This window comes from Platalea leucorodia, assembly GCF_965183815.1.
Source record: "Platalea leucorodia genome assembly, chromosome: 7".
NCBI lineage: Eukaryota > Metazoa > Chordata > Aves > Pelecaniformes > Threskiornithidae > Platalea > Platalea leucorodia.
The window spans coordinates 69,367,649-69,383,134 of record NC_138829.1 but is presented as its reverse complement, the minus strand read 5'-3'; the positions used below and the strand labels follow the sequence as shown (position 1 = coordinate 69,383,134).

At 42.0% G+C, this 15,486-nt stretch overlaps 1 protein-coding gene across 1 annotated transcript; it reads right to left on the bottom strand.

Moving 5' to 3' along the window:
• Positions 1–806: 806 nt before the first annotated feature.
• CSRP3 (cysteine and glycine rich protein 3) lies at positions 807–8,822 on the bottom strand (the record flags this gene model as incomplete). The annotated part of the gene is made up of 5 exons (XM_082317684.1): positions 807–886; positions 2,055–2,148; positions 2,854–2,989; positions 4,347–4,515; positions 8,711–8,822. 5 exons carry the CDS (start codon positions 8,820–8,822, stop codon positions 807–809), a joined length of 591 nt encoding a protein of 196 aa, XP_082173810.1.
• Between the last annotated feature and the right edge of the window lie 6,664 nt (positions 8,823–15,486).

Sequence of the window (15,486 nt, the reverse complement as noted above, 5' to 3'; positions counted from 1 at the left end):
CCTGCTGAGAAACAGTCGAGATCAGAAAATTAAAGTTAAATACCATCTAGAACTGACAAGATAAGAGTAATGTAATGAAACAGCATTCTTGTAGTTAAGAAATGGGGGGTTTCATTCATCTCAGTGAACTGCATTTATCTGTGATGTTATGGAACATAAAGCACGAGCAAATTCAAGTAAAAATAATGTGAAGCAATATCAGTACTTTATTGTAGCTTGAAAACATACAATAACAAAACTTACAACACCGTATTCTACGAAAATGTTGGGTTTTTTTCAGAAATATCTCCCTTTGAGAGAAAGAATTTCAAATACTTTTTAATTGTCTCAAAGTGAATAACATCTACTTTGCCGTAACACAAAATGTCAAAACATTCAAAACTCCATTAGGAGATTGGTAGAAATACAGACGGCATAACATTCTGAACGAAGGAAAATATGGCCTAAGTCGGAACACTCTGACCCTTGCGCTCCATAAGGTATCTCCGTCTTAATGGGACAGTATGCTGCATCTTTAAAATTCCAGTCTAAAATGTGGTAAATACTAGTTTAAGAAGCAATAATGTTCCATGAGGTTTTTTGTCTTTATTTACTCTAAACCAAACACGAATCTAGTTTTATCACCGTACCTTTTTAAGCTATTCTAAGAATTTCTTAAGATAGAAGCTCACAAGTTTTTCTTGCAAGGTGGAAAATATTAAACAAATGCCCTAGGTTGTTAGCAATATGTGATGTTTAACGTTTTACTTGACAGCTATCGCTTGGTGGCATCAACAGCAGTTTGAATCTGTTGCATCCATTTCTTCTCATTCGCACTCTTTCTTTTCCACTTGAGTGAGGCCACCGAATCCAATTCCTTTGGGACCAAAATTTTTTGCATAGCAAACTGCAAAAGAAGGAGAGAGGTAAATGGTATTCTGAATGTTTTCATATAGAGGTAAACGACTTGTGGTTTTAGAACTACTTCCAAACTTAAGTTAATAAAAGGAAGGAAATCTGAAATAGCGTCTTTCTCAGAAGTGTCAACAGGTTCTACTAGGGAAACTGGAATCACATATTTGAATTAAAAAAAAGTCACATCCGATCTTCTCAAAAAAAAAAAATGAAGAAACTGTATGTATTTAGGACCTAACTAACATTTTCATTAAAACTACTTTTGTGTCTGAAAATACTCAGTCAAACTTGGCCTGTATGAGTAATACAGACTGAGTAATAAGTCGGAGATTTTCAAAGGAGGTTAAAAGAACTAGGGCTTAGTCCAGAAACTATTGATGGTAGTTTAAACCATTCCATTTCAACTCTGTTTTGCTAAGTGTGTGCTTAGTTATTTATCACAACTCTGCTAAGGAAGTAGTAATGGTCAGCATATTTCTCAAAATATGCTAACTTGATCCCTTGTAGTTCTCAGACTGCACCCAAAGTCACAGAATCTAAGTATTCTTTAGGATTCTCTGTAAAGTTTAGCCTAGGATATAAAAACTTTGTGTATTTTTCCCTTTAAGCTATTTCTAAGAGTCCAGTGAAGTTTGTGAATTGTCTTGATCTGAGAAGAACATCTGGATGTATAATTTAGCACGAATGCGTTATCTTCTGTACTACCAATATAGTGGAAGTATCTTTTACTGGGAAGAAGTCCAATTAGGACCATGACCTTAAACAGATGACCTTTGAAGATCTGTATCTTCGTGGTTTGAGTTTTTTTATTTGGTTGGTTGGTTGGTTTGGGTTTTTTTGAGTGAGAGAGATTGTGCAGGAACAAGAATCTGCCCAGCAGATATGGCCAGTGTTCCTGTTCAGAAGGTGTGAGGACAGATCTGAGAGGACGTCATATTTGTAGAAAAATTACAGCTTTAAAATTTAAATGTGACTAGTAGAAGATGCGACTGCGATGTTACCATAGCTCTTTGCTTTCAGAAAGTTATTAAAAAAGATAAAATGAAACTTCATGAAGTTGTTAAGCACGCAACAAGGTAAATCACGATGGCAATACTTGGTCTAAAAAGAATAATTTTAGATGGTCTCAATAACCCAGTTCAGCTCATTACAATTCTTACCTTTACAGTAAAGCTCTCCATCTTTGTCTGTAACATTTGTAGATTCTAAACTCTTTCCACAGATAGCACAGCGGAAGCACGTCTTATGCCAAGGCTGAGGAAATTAAGACAATTCATTGTATATCGCAGAAAGTGCACGGCTAGCAGGTACAAGAAGCAAAAAACTGTTGCTTTTTATGGTGTGGAAAGGTTAAAATTGTCTTGTTGGTCTTAGGGCTTCCGTTTTTAGTAGTTCTAGATTAGTCTTTTTTCCAATTACTTTATTATCCCATGTCAAGATCTTACCTAGTGACTTTGTTATTAGTGGAGGTCTAGTCAAAAGCAGAGCACTCTAGATATTACTCTTGGTTTGGCCATTTCTTTGGTGTGCAGAGATAATATTCTAGTGAGAATTCCTAGAGCAGAGAGCTAGCACGTCACGTGAGGCAGGCTTTTGTTTTTCTAGTCACAGAATCTCTCCAATTTATCTGCAATTGCCACTACAAATAAATGTTTAAATTATAAATATCCCCAGAGATGTTAGTAGGATGGCAGTGGTAGGAGAGCCAGCCTGTACCGTAACCAGGAGTTGTTCCTCAGATGTCAACAAGATGCAGAAAGTTGAAAAAGGCTTATGAAAAGCACATGGTTTTAAAGCTGAAAGTCAGTCCATCGGACTCGCTAGCAATTTGCTAATTCATCCTCATGTTTTCTTCATCGAGACTATGAGTAAAAACCTAAAAGATCAAGGACCTACTAGCTATAGTTTATCACCGTTATAAAAGCATGTTTTGTTTCTAGCGCTGTAGTAATTGCTTACTTTTCCTCCTCCCATGATCTTCTCGGCAGCATACACTGATTTGCCACAGCGGGGACATTTGTCCACATCTACCATCTTTTTGGCAAACTTGGAAGGATTGGTTGGTGTAGAAGGGCGAGCAGACTTCGGTGACCCCCTAAAACAGAAGTTTTCAGTTTTTTAAAATACTGCTTAAAATGTTATCTTCAGTCTAGAAATAGAATTTCATGATTTTTTTGGTAAGAGATAAAAAATGCTAAATTACTGGTCTTAGACGTGCAAAAGGGGGGGAAAAGAGAGAAAAATGGAAGTATTCTGTTGAATTCTGTGTTGTGTGGTTGAGAAGCTGATCGTGTAACCACTGCTGTTACCTGTTCTGGGCTGAGTACGTGGAGCTGAAGATCAGATTTAATGAAAAGTGAAAGTTAAAAAAGAATTTTGTTTTGTTGAGAGGCAAGAGGGAAAATACAAGCAGAAGACCTCTGGCCTTTGTGACTGGCTATCTGCTGGTACTCAGTGGTGAGAAGAAAAACAGATTTTGCATGCAGTTGTTTCATTAGTCACTAACATTTGGATGGGGAACTGGGGTTCGTAGCTGGCCTAGGGTCAAAAGTGCATCAGAAAAGTAGCTTTACTTTGTATTTCTGGACTTTGTGCTTTATGTCTTTGTGCTAGTTTAAAGCCTTTGACAAATGACTTTTGAATTACCGGATTGTTGGACTGCAACAGGTCGTTAAATCTACAGGACGTGGCAGTTTCTGATACAGAACTCTGCCTGCAATGGATCCATATCTTGCAAGGAGCTACAGTTCAATACATTATTTAAGCTTTTATTTTCTGCACAGCATATTGGTTAATTGGTTTCCTTATGGTAATACCAGAAGAAAGCATCGTTGATTTGGAAATCTGCAACTTTGAGAATCATAGAAAAATAGTCTAGGAGTGTGCTGTCAGAGATAATTACGTGCAGCTGAGGCTTTTGGAAGATGGTATCCCCTTAGAAGTCCTTTGTTCAAACATAGTCTCGGTGTGTTTGTGAGTGTTACTCGAGCCACAGGGAGGATTTAGAGACATCATTTCCCCCATTGAGAGGAGAGTTAAAAGTATGTGGTAGTGTGATTATTTCTCTAACAGTTAAACCTAACTATATTTTACCCTCTGATAGGAGAAAAAAAAAAAATTCTCACGTTCTGTGGTGAATGTGACTTTACCACTGTGCTACTAATGGCAAATTACAATTGCAGTGAATATTTACATCTGTGGTGGCATATAAAGGCTGCTTCTGCAGAATAATTGCCTACTGAAGGAGGAGGTAATTTATAAAGAAGGCTTAAAGAGACTGAACATCATTAAAACCTGGTAAATTACTGTGTCCACTGAAGGAAAGGTTGTAGGAAAGTCTGCTCTGCTACTTATGCTAGATGTTGTTATGGAAACAGAATAAAATATGTAAAATATGCCAGTAAGTGACAGGTAATACCAGAAAAAGGTGCTGTCAGTGGGATTTAACTCACTGTTGCAGATTCAAGCCTAGATGGTCACCAGTATCAGTGCTGAGACATCCTGCCCCTTGTCCGAAGCCAATGCCTTTGGGACCGTATTTTCTCCCGTAACAAGTTTTGCAGTAGATTTCAGATTCGTGAGCTGCTACTGTGGTACTGTCCAGAGCTTTTCTGCAACCCACTGAAAAGAGGAGGAGAGAAGCACGTATAAACATCTGCATTTTAAAATTTGAGTTTATGTGGTTCAGAATAATTACAATTGCTGTTTATTTTTGTTTATAGGAAAAGGAGGGTATTAGCCTGTAGTCAGTATAAAAATTCACTGGGCTGTTGCTAAATTAGTTGTGCACACACACGACATGCTCTTTTGCCACTCCAAATTTATACCCCTAGGAAAATCATGAGCTTGTCAAGACAATTTGTCTACATCTGTGAAGCTTAAGATGGATTTGAGATCATCATCCTAAACTCCCAAGCCTTAAAAAAAAACCCAAAAAAAACCCAAAAAAAACCCAAACAAAAACAAAGGCAAAACAAAACAAAACAAAACAAACGAACAAAAAACCCCCAGGTTGCAGGGGTATTGATTCTACCGTGCATCTGCACCTTTCAGAATGAGTCTGCGGTGGCTTTCTTATCTTGGCCCATGCTATTTTAATGTGGCCTGTTCCTAAAAGAGGCCATAATCATAGAATCACAGAATGCTTTGGGATGGAAGGGACCTTTAAAGGCCATCTGGTCCATCCCCCTGCAATTGGCAGGGACATCTACAACCAGATCAGGTTGCTCAGAGCCCCATCCAGCCTGGCCTTGAATGCTTCCAGGGATGGGGCATCTACCGCCTCTCTGGGCAACCCATGCCAGTGTTTCACCACCCTCATCTATATCTATATCTTAATCTACCCTCTTTTAGTTTAAAACCATGACCCCTTGTCTTATCGCTATTGGCCCTGCTAAAAAGTCTGTCCCCATCTTTCTTATAAGCCCCCTTTAAGTATTGAAAGGCCGCAATAAGGTCCCCTCGGAGCCTTCTCTTCTCCAGGCTGAACAACCCCAGCTCTTTCAGCCTGTCCTCATAGCAGAGGTGTTCCAGCCCTCTGATCATGATGCATGTACCATTTGGTCAGAAGGGGCCATGGGAAAGCCCGACGTTCGTAATGGAATAGAAGTTACATCCTCTACGGCACTACTTTAAACCAAGCCTCAACTTGGGAGGACCAAAAGTTAATGAGCGCTTACAGCTGCTTATTTGGGGATCTCAGTAAGCAAGTAGCCATGTTTTGGGAAACACAAGCCACACCTAGAGCTGACGAGCATTGCTGAGGCCGGTCTCGCACATGGTTGTTCTCATCGAGTGGCCGTGGAAGCTAGATTACTCTCTCCCAGTTCTTTGCTCAGAACCCTGGTCAGCATTTAGAGGCTAAATTCTGTTACCGGTCCAGTGGATCTCTTTACTGCTTATGCACGGAAACTGGACAATAATGAATGGAAAAAAAAATAGCAGCTACGCTCCTCGTTTGCTTGGTGGCTGCGTATGCTGCAGTGTTTTGGGACCTCGGCATGGGACAGCCCCCACCCCTCGAGAGAGGACGAAGCTTTCAGTTTGGAGTGGCTATAGAAAAAAATCAGGGTTTTATAGTATCCTTAAAAACTAAAATTTCAACCCTTCTTAGAAAATGTTCACTGTGTCAACGGTGGTTGGTAGAGGGGAAAAAAAATAGGGAAAAACTTTCTCTACAAATTCCCTTGAACAAGTGCATGCCCCACGGAGGGGGGATAGCTTGGAAAATAAAGTTGCTTAGCTCATGTAAGCAACAGAAACCTGTGAAATACACAGGTATTGAAAGTGGTTGGAAGTTCAAGCTCTAGAAGAGCTAGCTGAATGTTTGATTAGTCCGTTTTCCCTCCGTGTTTATTTTAACTGTCCTGCTGTGAGTCTAAAATTCATCCACATCAGAGAATTTAAGCTGATATTGGAACCTCTGCAGCTTTAATCCTGTCACTGTACTGCGTAGATGGGAAAATAATTTGCGAGGACCTTTATAGTTAATAGAAATAAAACTAAGGGCTTCTGTAAATGCATGAACCTGATCTCGTCATGCTACAGTCTCTTCTGCTTTGAGATGATAATTATGTTTGCTAAGGGAGTTAAGGGATGCTGGAAACTCGAGCAGCAGATAAAGCGTTTCTATTTCTGGCACCTTAGGGATAGGGTATCAATTCGCCACAACAGATGGAGCAAAAGCCCTTGAAGTGCTATTGTTGAAATAACTCGGAGACCTGTCATCTGCCGACAGCTCCTGTTCGCGAGCAGGCACGACGAAGCTTCAGGTTGAGGCGCGAGATCCTGCCAAATGTCCGTCACAGCTGCGGTTTAAGTAAAAGCTGACGGGGAAGCAAGGTAGGTAAGGGGCAATCTGCGGGGGAAGGAGGGTTTGCTCGGAAGAAGTTTCTCTCCCCTCACATTTGTAGGGAAAAACGACGGAGTGGAGAGCGTGTGATTTTATAGTTTAGCTTGTCTGATTCTTACTGTGTTAACAGGTTGGTTTGAATTGGTTATAATTTTGCCCAAATTGAACTTTTTGGTTGAAAAATACTGGTGTGTGTTGTGTGTCTGGTCAAATGTAACGTAAAATATAAAATATATTTTAAATATATTTAATACAAAAATATATAAAAACTCAGCTAAATAGGTTAACTGTTTCCGTGCCTGAGATTAGGTCGGGGAGGATTGTTTTTCTTCTGTTGAGAAATGAAATCCTACAATTGGTTCACTGAAAAGCCCATGAAGAGGATACCTGATGCAGAGTCGTCCAGAGCTGCTGACCAGCGTGTGTGAGTCATAGGAAACGTAAAGCCAATTCACATCATACATACCTCTCGTATGCCAGCGGGGCTTAGATGTGGCTTTAGGTTTTTACCCTAAACATACTTCTGCTGGGAATACTTCTGTTAGGATCTAACCTATTCATAATTTAATTCAGACTTATGACTACAAGGGGCAAATAAAATAAAGACAAAACAAAACAACCCCCCAGCCAACCAAAACCAAACAGAAAAATCCCACAACAAACGAAACAAACAGCTGGCAGAGCTAATGGATTTATGTTGTTTATCATGAATCACTAAAAAAATCAGTTATGCTAAGAATGAAGCTTAAACTTGTTCCAGTATTAGGTGGGAGAAAAATAACATTAACTAAATGAGAATTCTCTGTCCATCTAGGAAAGGGGGGTGAAAAATTGGATTCAACGCCTTCTAAGCTGTCATGCTGGAATTCATACTGCAAAAGTACTAAATCTCAAGCATTGCCTGCAAAATAAACTATTTAGCTATCTTTTAGTTGTTATCAAATTGTTTACTCTCTCCACAAAGGGCAAACAGAGCTGAACTGATACCTTCTCTCTAATTTTTCAAGTGCTAGCTCCTCTGCAGAGAAAGCAAAATTCCTGGAAGCTCTCTGCCAGACGTCGGAGGCGCGTGGAGTGAAAGAGTAAGTGAAATGGGGCTGCATGAGACCCGGGGAAGGGGGAGACTGAGGCGCTTGTAGGGAGTTGGTGGGTGGGAGGTTTTGATGACACCAGGGTAATGCCTTTCGGCTTTCCTGCGTGAAATGAATTAATGTTGGGATTCACCATTAATCATCTCTTACAATATCCTAATAAGACATACTTCTGTCTTATGAGTGCTGTTTGTTTAGTTCTGCTAGACTTTTTAACTTGAAACAAACCCGTAATATGCTACGTTGCGGGGCAGAAGGTGGGGTTGCTTGGAGATGGACCTAGATAGCGTGATTGTGTAGCACTCCAGTGTCCCTAGCAATAACCATCCGATGCATGTTTGGCAGAGGAAAAGCCAGGAGCCTGAGAGGCAGATTGCGCGGGGTAAAGGGCTAGAAAAATCAGCTTGATTATTAAAAGCTGCTGTGGAGTGGCAAACTGGCGTTTCAGAAAAGCGGCTCCTGCCTTGAGAACAGATACGGTCATTTTCCATCCTTCCGTTATTAAAAGGATGGAAACGGGTTTCAGCTTTAGGTTTCTAGAGAGTGCCGGGCCCGAATCAGTCTCCCTGTGCTGTACCTTAGGTAGGATGATGAACTGCCCTCTACTTTGAACTTTCCCAGAAGTAAGGTGCATAAGCTTTACAAAACTTTCCCTGTGTGGAATTCGGTCTGATGCTGGTGGCTTCTACCGTCCTGTACATTGCTTAGGGTGTTTAAAAGCCTGCTGTCGGTGTCCCGCGAGCAAACGTTGAATTGGGGAAACTATGAGGCTTTCTTATTGCACGCAAAGTAATGCAAATTTACTAGCTTTAATGGAAGATTTGTACAGAGCTATGGGAATACGGTGAGGTTAAAGCAGCGTGGCCCAGCTTACTGCAGAGGAAGCACGTCTTGTGAAAACTCCTCCCGTTGCACTGGATTTCCTCCGCGTGGTACACCGTCTTCTCGCAGGCGCCACATTTGGCTCCACCTCCCCAGTTCGGCATCCTTATATCTGAAGGGCAGTCTAGAAAATCAAATTACATAAATAAATACAACAGCAAGAGTGAATTATTTTAAACAGAAGAGCTTGAATTTTTTTTTTTTATTATTATTTTTTTTTTTCCACCTCTCCGGTCAACTGCTATTGCAGGGTGGCCCCAAGCCGATATCTGCTCGTGTGAATTACGCCGCAGTACTTGCAGATTATCTGGCAGCAGAGAGGTGAGCTGGCAGCTGAGCATCCCCCCAGCTTCTGTAGCCCTACTGAGGAGGGGAGACCCGGGAGACCCTCCTTGCTGTTGGGAGCTGTGGCTGCTGTGCCGCGTTTCTGAGGGATGCTGGTAGCCAGCATAGACTACGTATAGGTATAGCCAGCATATACATCCATATAGTATATAGCATATATTACATATATATCCATGGTGAGGGTGCTAGCCTGGTGCTTTGGGGGACAGGGGCAGCCTAAATCCTCTGTCCTCTGCAACTCTCTTTTGTAAATAAGGATATTCCTTGGCTCAGTGTGTTGTGATGGTAAATATGTGAAATGGTTGTGAGGCCTTTCAGTAAAAAGCTGCCAGAATCACTCAAACCTCTTCTGGAGAAGCGGATCTAGGATTTATTTTCCAACAAATAGTCATTTTCTTTCAATCCTGCCGTCCCCTGTGTCCCAGTGTAGCCTTTTCCCCTGTTTTTGCTTTATGTGTGTTGATCTGGTTTTGCAAGACAAATTTTAATGGAGGTTAACAAACACTTTGAGGCTTTCCTGGAGTTTAAGCAAAAATGTGGACAGTATTTGGCATTGAATTTTCTACAGAACAGTATTCCACCTAGACTGTCTGTTAGGAGACAACACGGAGCACTATTTACACCTTTCCAAAGCAAGGGCTAGTTCATCCAGTGCCACGTGAGCTTCCTCGGTGACATGTATAAAGGCAATTTTCTGTGTCAGTATGATATCATTTTATGCAATTCACACCTGGATAGTTCCACCTTGAAGTTTACCAAATATACGATGTCATTTCAGAGGATGCTTTCATAGAAACGAGTGGTTTGTTGCTCTTCTGAATTCCTCATAAAACGGCTGCAAGCTCACTGTGCTGCACAGCTGTTATAAAGTAATAACGGGTAGGTTCGTAGTAGGTTCATAAGGTGCTTAAGGTGTGTTTGTCAATTGTTTTAGAAATCTAAACATCTGAGAAAAAAAGAAGAGTAGTGCTTACTGTTCCAGCTCTTACTGTTCCAGTTACTGTCGAAGTGACTTGCCCAAGGTCACACAGGAGGGCAGTGTCGGAGCCAGGAGCCCAGCTCCGGTCGCCTGACGGCGGGCTCGGTAAGTGCCCTTCCTGATGATTCTGCTATCGCGCATCTGAAACAAGCCCAACCTACGGTTTGCCCTTCTGTTTTCTTGTTTGAGTCATCGTTACTGGAAAGACTGGGACGTCATCTTGTCATCTGCACACCGTATTATCGGGTTGTTCCAAGCTCCTGGCTCAAACCTTCCTTCTCCTTCTTGGAAAACCAGTCACCTTCTTATTATAGTTCTTTCAAAGCCTGCTTGTGCTATTTGTATTCAATTAAATTCACCATGAGATATTCTTAACTAAGAAAGGGATTTTGAACGCTGAATCAGACCTGCTGCCTGAGAACTTTCTTCTGAAGTCAAGCGCGAGAGAGAAGGGAATTTATCACAGCAGTGCTGTAACATAGCTGGCGTTTTAAATGGCTTGCGTTTTAGACTAACATTTTACTAGGTCTGTGCATTGGACACGTCCCCTGTTTCTCACCATTTTAGTGACTTCTGTACTGTATCTTCTGAATTTCAGAATGAACTGAACAATTTCTACATGCCAGCTCTGCAAGCTGAATCTGAAGGGAATTCTGCCTGGCTACTAACACTAAAAACCATGCCATGGTGTAAAAGACATGTCTGTCCAGCAAAAGGAAGATGGCATAGGAGTGCGTGCATGTGCTGAAGCAATAGCACTGAAGCAACGTGGGCACGTTTTAAGAATCAGTGTTTGATAACAATGCAGATGCCAGCATATCCAAACATCTCCGCTGTAGTACTGCGCTTATTAATATATCCTTAGCCCTGTATAATTACATATTCACTGTAGTGACTGCTACCTGCGGTAGACAGCATGCCTGTCATCCTCATGCAAGATCCAATCTCTCCTTCTCTTTGTGAGGCTGGTTTTTGCTCAGCTGAACAACCTCCCCAGCTCCGTCAGCCTCGGCCGCCGCCGGCATACAGCAACGGCATCGGTCATCTCCTTCAGACCCTATCAGTTCTCTTGGGAGGCTGTTCACGAGCCGACCTGCTCTGACAGTTAGAAAACAGTAATGAGGCAAGAAGGAAAAGAAAACTCAGCTTGCCTCTAACTCTCTTTATCTGCAATGTAATGAGTAGGAAGCAAAAATCTCAGGTAGCTGAAATAAGAAACAAAAATAACTGCATGCAAGGAACAGACTGTGAATTTGGTCCCTTCTTACTCAGTGAAGGCTTTGCTGAATGGCACTGCTAAAATCTTTTTTCTGTTTCTTTTAAATGGGAGATAAAGGAACGGAGAGAAATCTTTCACGTAGGTAAAATCTTACTGTCTCATTCTGCCATTCTGTATTTTCTCCTATTTTTAAATTACTTTCGTATCGGTGCCACTTTTTTCTCTTATAAAAGTAGTTCAAGTAACGCTTCAAACATTTTAAGAGAAGGAAGAGTGATGGGAGATAAAAATCAGTTTTGTGACACTTTCTTGAAAATGAAAACGAGATTTTTGTGTTCACACTGTTCCCTTTCAAATCAAGGTTCCAGTCGAATCCCTTCCCAGCTGGAGCAGCCCCGGTAGCTGCCTGGGAGGAGAGCGGTTTGCGCCTCCAGTCTCTGTAAAGCTGCTGCTGCTGGTTTAGTGCCCCATAAAGGCCCACCAAGCGCCTCGGTCTGTGGCAAGGGGATACGGCTTGGAAAGCAGCTCTAATCATGTAATTAGCTGAGGGGAAAAAATAATCTCTGAAAAAGCCTGATAATGCGTGATAGCGAACCTTGCGCTGTTACGGGCTGTGGTTAGAGCTCTTAAAAGAACCATTGCTCCTGAGGCTAATTATAGTAACATGACTGGGCATGCATACACATTTTCCATGCTTTTTTGGCATCACCTGTCGGGAAGCTGTAGGAGAAAGAAGTCACAGCAAAAGCGTTCCCGTAAGGATAGCGGCATAAGAGCGGCAGCGTGTGGCGCGCTGGCTGGCGCAACGGCCCGGTGAGGTACCGGGGCAAGTCCCCGCTCTGCGCGTCCTCGCTTTGCTCATCCCTCCCAGCGCTGAACCGCAGAGGCCATCCCTGCGGATGCTGCCTGTGCGGCACTGTTACCGTGAGCAAGTAAATTCCACAGGGCTTACAGCATTCATAGTTTTCTACTCATCTAAATTATAATGGTGGATTAAATCTCCATCCTTACAATGTGCAAATAGAACTTAGCCTCCTATTCGTTGTAGGAAAAAATTATACCCAAAGCCTTAATTTCTCTTAATTTCCTTGGGTGTCAGTATCTAAATCCCCTTGAAATTCCCTGAACTTTGTTGTCTAAATCTGGTTAACTCGCAGTGACTGCTAACCGCATGGTACGTGTTATATTTTGGTGATCTAGTGGGAAGTAGAGTGGGCCCAATCTAAATGTATGAAACATGTGACAGAGAAACATTTGAGTATTAATATTGCGGCATGTTGGCAGGCACTCACGGTACTGTTAAGCTGGAGGAGTGTTCTTGGTCTTGCTGTAATAGTATTCAGCAGCTCGTGTCGTTCTGTTTCAAGATGCAGCTACTACACGGAGTAGAATTTACACCCATCAGATGTGCAGCCAAGGGTACGTGCTTCTCATTATTTAGAGCTTGTAACACTACCGTCTAGGCGAGCCTCGGAGCAAGGAAGCCTTTGAAGTGTTTCTGTGCTCTGCACAGGCATGAAAAAATGTGAGCCGTCTTCTGTTGGGCTGTTAGTCATACCGTACAAATCTGGATGTCACATAACTGTCACAGGGCGCGTCTCACTCTAATCAGAGTGCTATTGATAAGAATATAATCCAAATATATATTTAGATCCATTGATCTCAATGGGACGTGGGTGCAGTATTGGCCCGATGAAGTTGCGTAGAGGAGTAAAAGGCAGCGCTGGTGCTAGACGGCGCGGTGCAGGTGAAAAAGATGTCGAAAGTCATTCTGGTGTTTCCTTGCTAAACACGAGGCTTTCCCTTCTAAATGCTTACACATTTGATAGTCTAGAGGTCAAGTCCTATCTGAATGGACCGCAGAAGTCACTTATTGCGTGGCTGGGAGGATTGTCTCAGGGTGCCACGTGTGCTACAGGATGGCCTTGAAGTGGATAAACAAAATGAGAAATGTCCGTCCTCATGACCACTGGTAGAAATGGTGGTAGAAATGCTGAACCAGGACCGATGGAGAGGATGTGCCCTGCATCTCTCTCTGTTTTAGTCCCAGCTAGCTGTTTAGTCTAGACTTAGTTAAATGTGTAAAAATAGTGATTCCTTACCTAATAAATAAACAGTAATAATATCAAATTAAATCACTGTCTACAGTGAAATACAAGTATCAAGGCTACAGTTGAGACTCTTCCCAGCTGAAGTCTGTGGGAAATGCCAGTGCAGCCAGGACCTCGTCCCGGTATCTAATCACGGCTCCGCTGCTGACCGGTCCTGTGACCACCAGTGACTCATGCGACCGTCCTTAGTGTTACTCGCCCCGCCAGCGCCATGGGGGGAACTACATACACCTTCCTTTATACAAGTAGCAATAACTTACTTTCTCTGCGAGTAACACTCATGTGTTAGATCTTGGTGTGTCTGCAGCACAAAGCACAGTCCCTGCCATTGCGTCTCAAAAAGGCTGAAGGTGTTTTTGTCAAAATCCAATCCGTTGCAGAAAGCGTTCTCTCTCGGCAGAATGGATTCACAACAGAGAAAATGTTTGTATTTGAAGAGTGAGCTCGTTTAATGAAAGGTGCAATATCATTATGTATTTATAATCATAATGCACTCCGATGCATTCAATGGACTCTGGATGCAGGTAATTTTAAGTGTATTAGTTAGTGTCATACATTTAGCTTCCACCACGGTCTCACGATGACTAGCATTTTTCCTTTATTTCTGCAGTAAACCACCACACAGAGATCAAGGCATGGGAATTTCCACACTGACACAGGAAAGCTAATATTTTTTTTCCTTGACACTGGTCACTCTGAGTTACACAAACCCTTTTGAAACAAAAGATTTTAAGTGACTTGATATGAAGCACGGGATGTGCAAAGCTGATAGAAAAACCCAGAGTCCTGTGTCCAAGTCCTTTGCTTTCATCTCTGTGTCCTTCCAATTATCTGTTATTTTCTGGCATAGTAAAGCCACATTTCTTTTAAAACTTCCTTGATGCACACCATTGCAGAAATTGGAGATTGCACCTCCAAAAAATAAGCTACCCTGACACTAGAACAAGATACTTAATTCTGACTTAAAAAACCAACCACCCCCTCAACTATACTCGCACGTAGATGCCCGGAGTTCAGTTTGATTCGTGTGGCTGTGGGAGGCTGCACCCTGCCGTACAAATGACCTGTTCCTTTTTCCAGACCTAATCCTGGGCTATCGACTTTCAATTTTCCTTCCAGAAGCTCCTTCCCTAAATCCGTAGCCACGCACTAAGCCTTTTAAGTGCCAAGCAAAACTGTTACGGACTGTGAAACGTTGCCGTGATGATTGAGATCAGACGCAGAATTATTTTATCTACATACCAGGCTTTATTCTTTAAAATAGTTTTACCTTTAGGTAGAAAACTTTTCAAAGTAAATAACTTTTTTTGTTCTTTTAAACTACTGGGGCTTTTCTGAAGACTTGACCAACCGAGCTGTCTTTTAATGGTTGAGGGATGGACGTGTGAATTCTCTCATCCTACGTTCTTATCTAGCCATTTTCTGTCGAGTCTGCGTAGAAGTTTTCTTCTCATTTGATATAAAACCAATTGGTCAGTAACATTAAATATTTTGAGGATTTTTCTTTTTTTTTTTTTTTCTAGAATATTTTTATCTGAGAAATTCTGGAAGCACGTCAATTTGTATGCTTTAAAAAGTGTATGTACAAAGACAAGGTATTTGTGGAAAAGATCATTCTGTTGCTCTGTAACAAAATTTTTTAAAGCTTCTGAAACATCTGTTACTCAGTCTTGCAGGCAGCGAGAACGCGTATATCTCGCCAAGCCCCGCTCCTGTAACACGAGCAGCTACTGAACAGGCTGAGGAGCCCAGAAGAATCTCTCTTACCCGTTGGCTCCTCCAAACCTAAAATACTGCCGTCAGCTCTGTAGGACTCGCATTTCTGCGCTAGACCTACGCGTTTTTCTTTGTCAAGCAAGAAGCTGTTTCTGCTATCTGTTAGGAAAAAAATAAAATCCCCAAATGCGTATATCCGACAGGCTTGGCAGAACGCGATATGCTATGCTTACCGGAGTCGCTCGATGTTTCTCCCTGGTTTCTTAGGCCTCGAAGGGTTTGAAGGCGAAGGATTCCTGCACTCTTTAAATGCAGCGGCCGCCGCTGTCGGCCCTATAAGCTGGGAGGGGAGGGGAATGGGAGAGAGTTTCAGGGATCTGAGCAATGCCATTGCTATC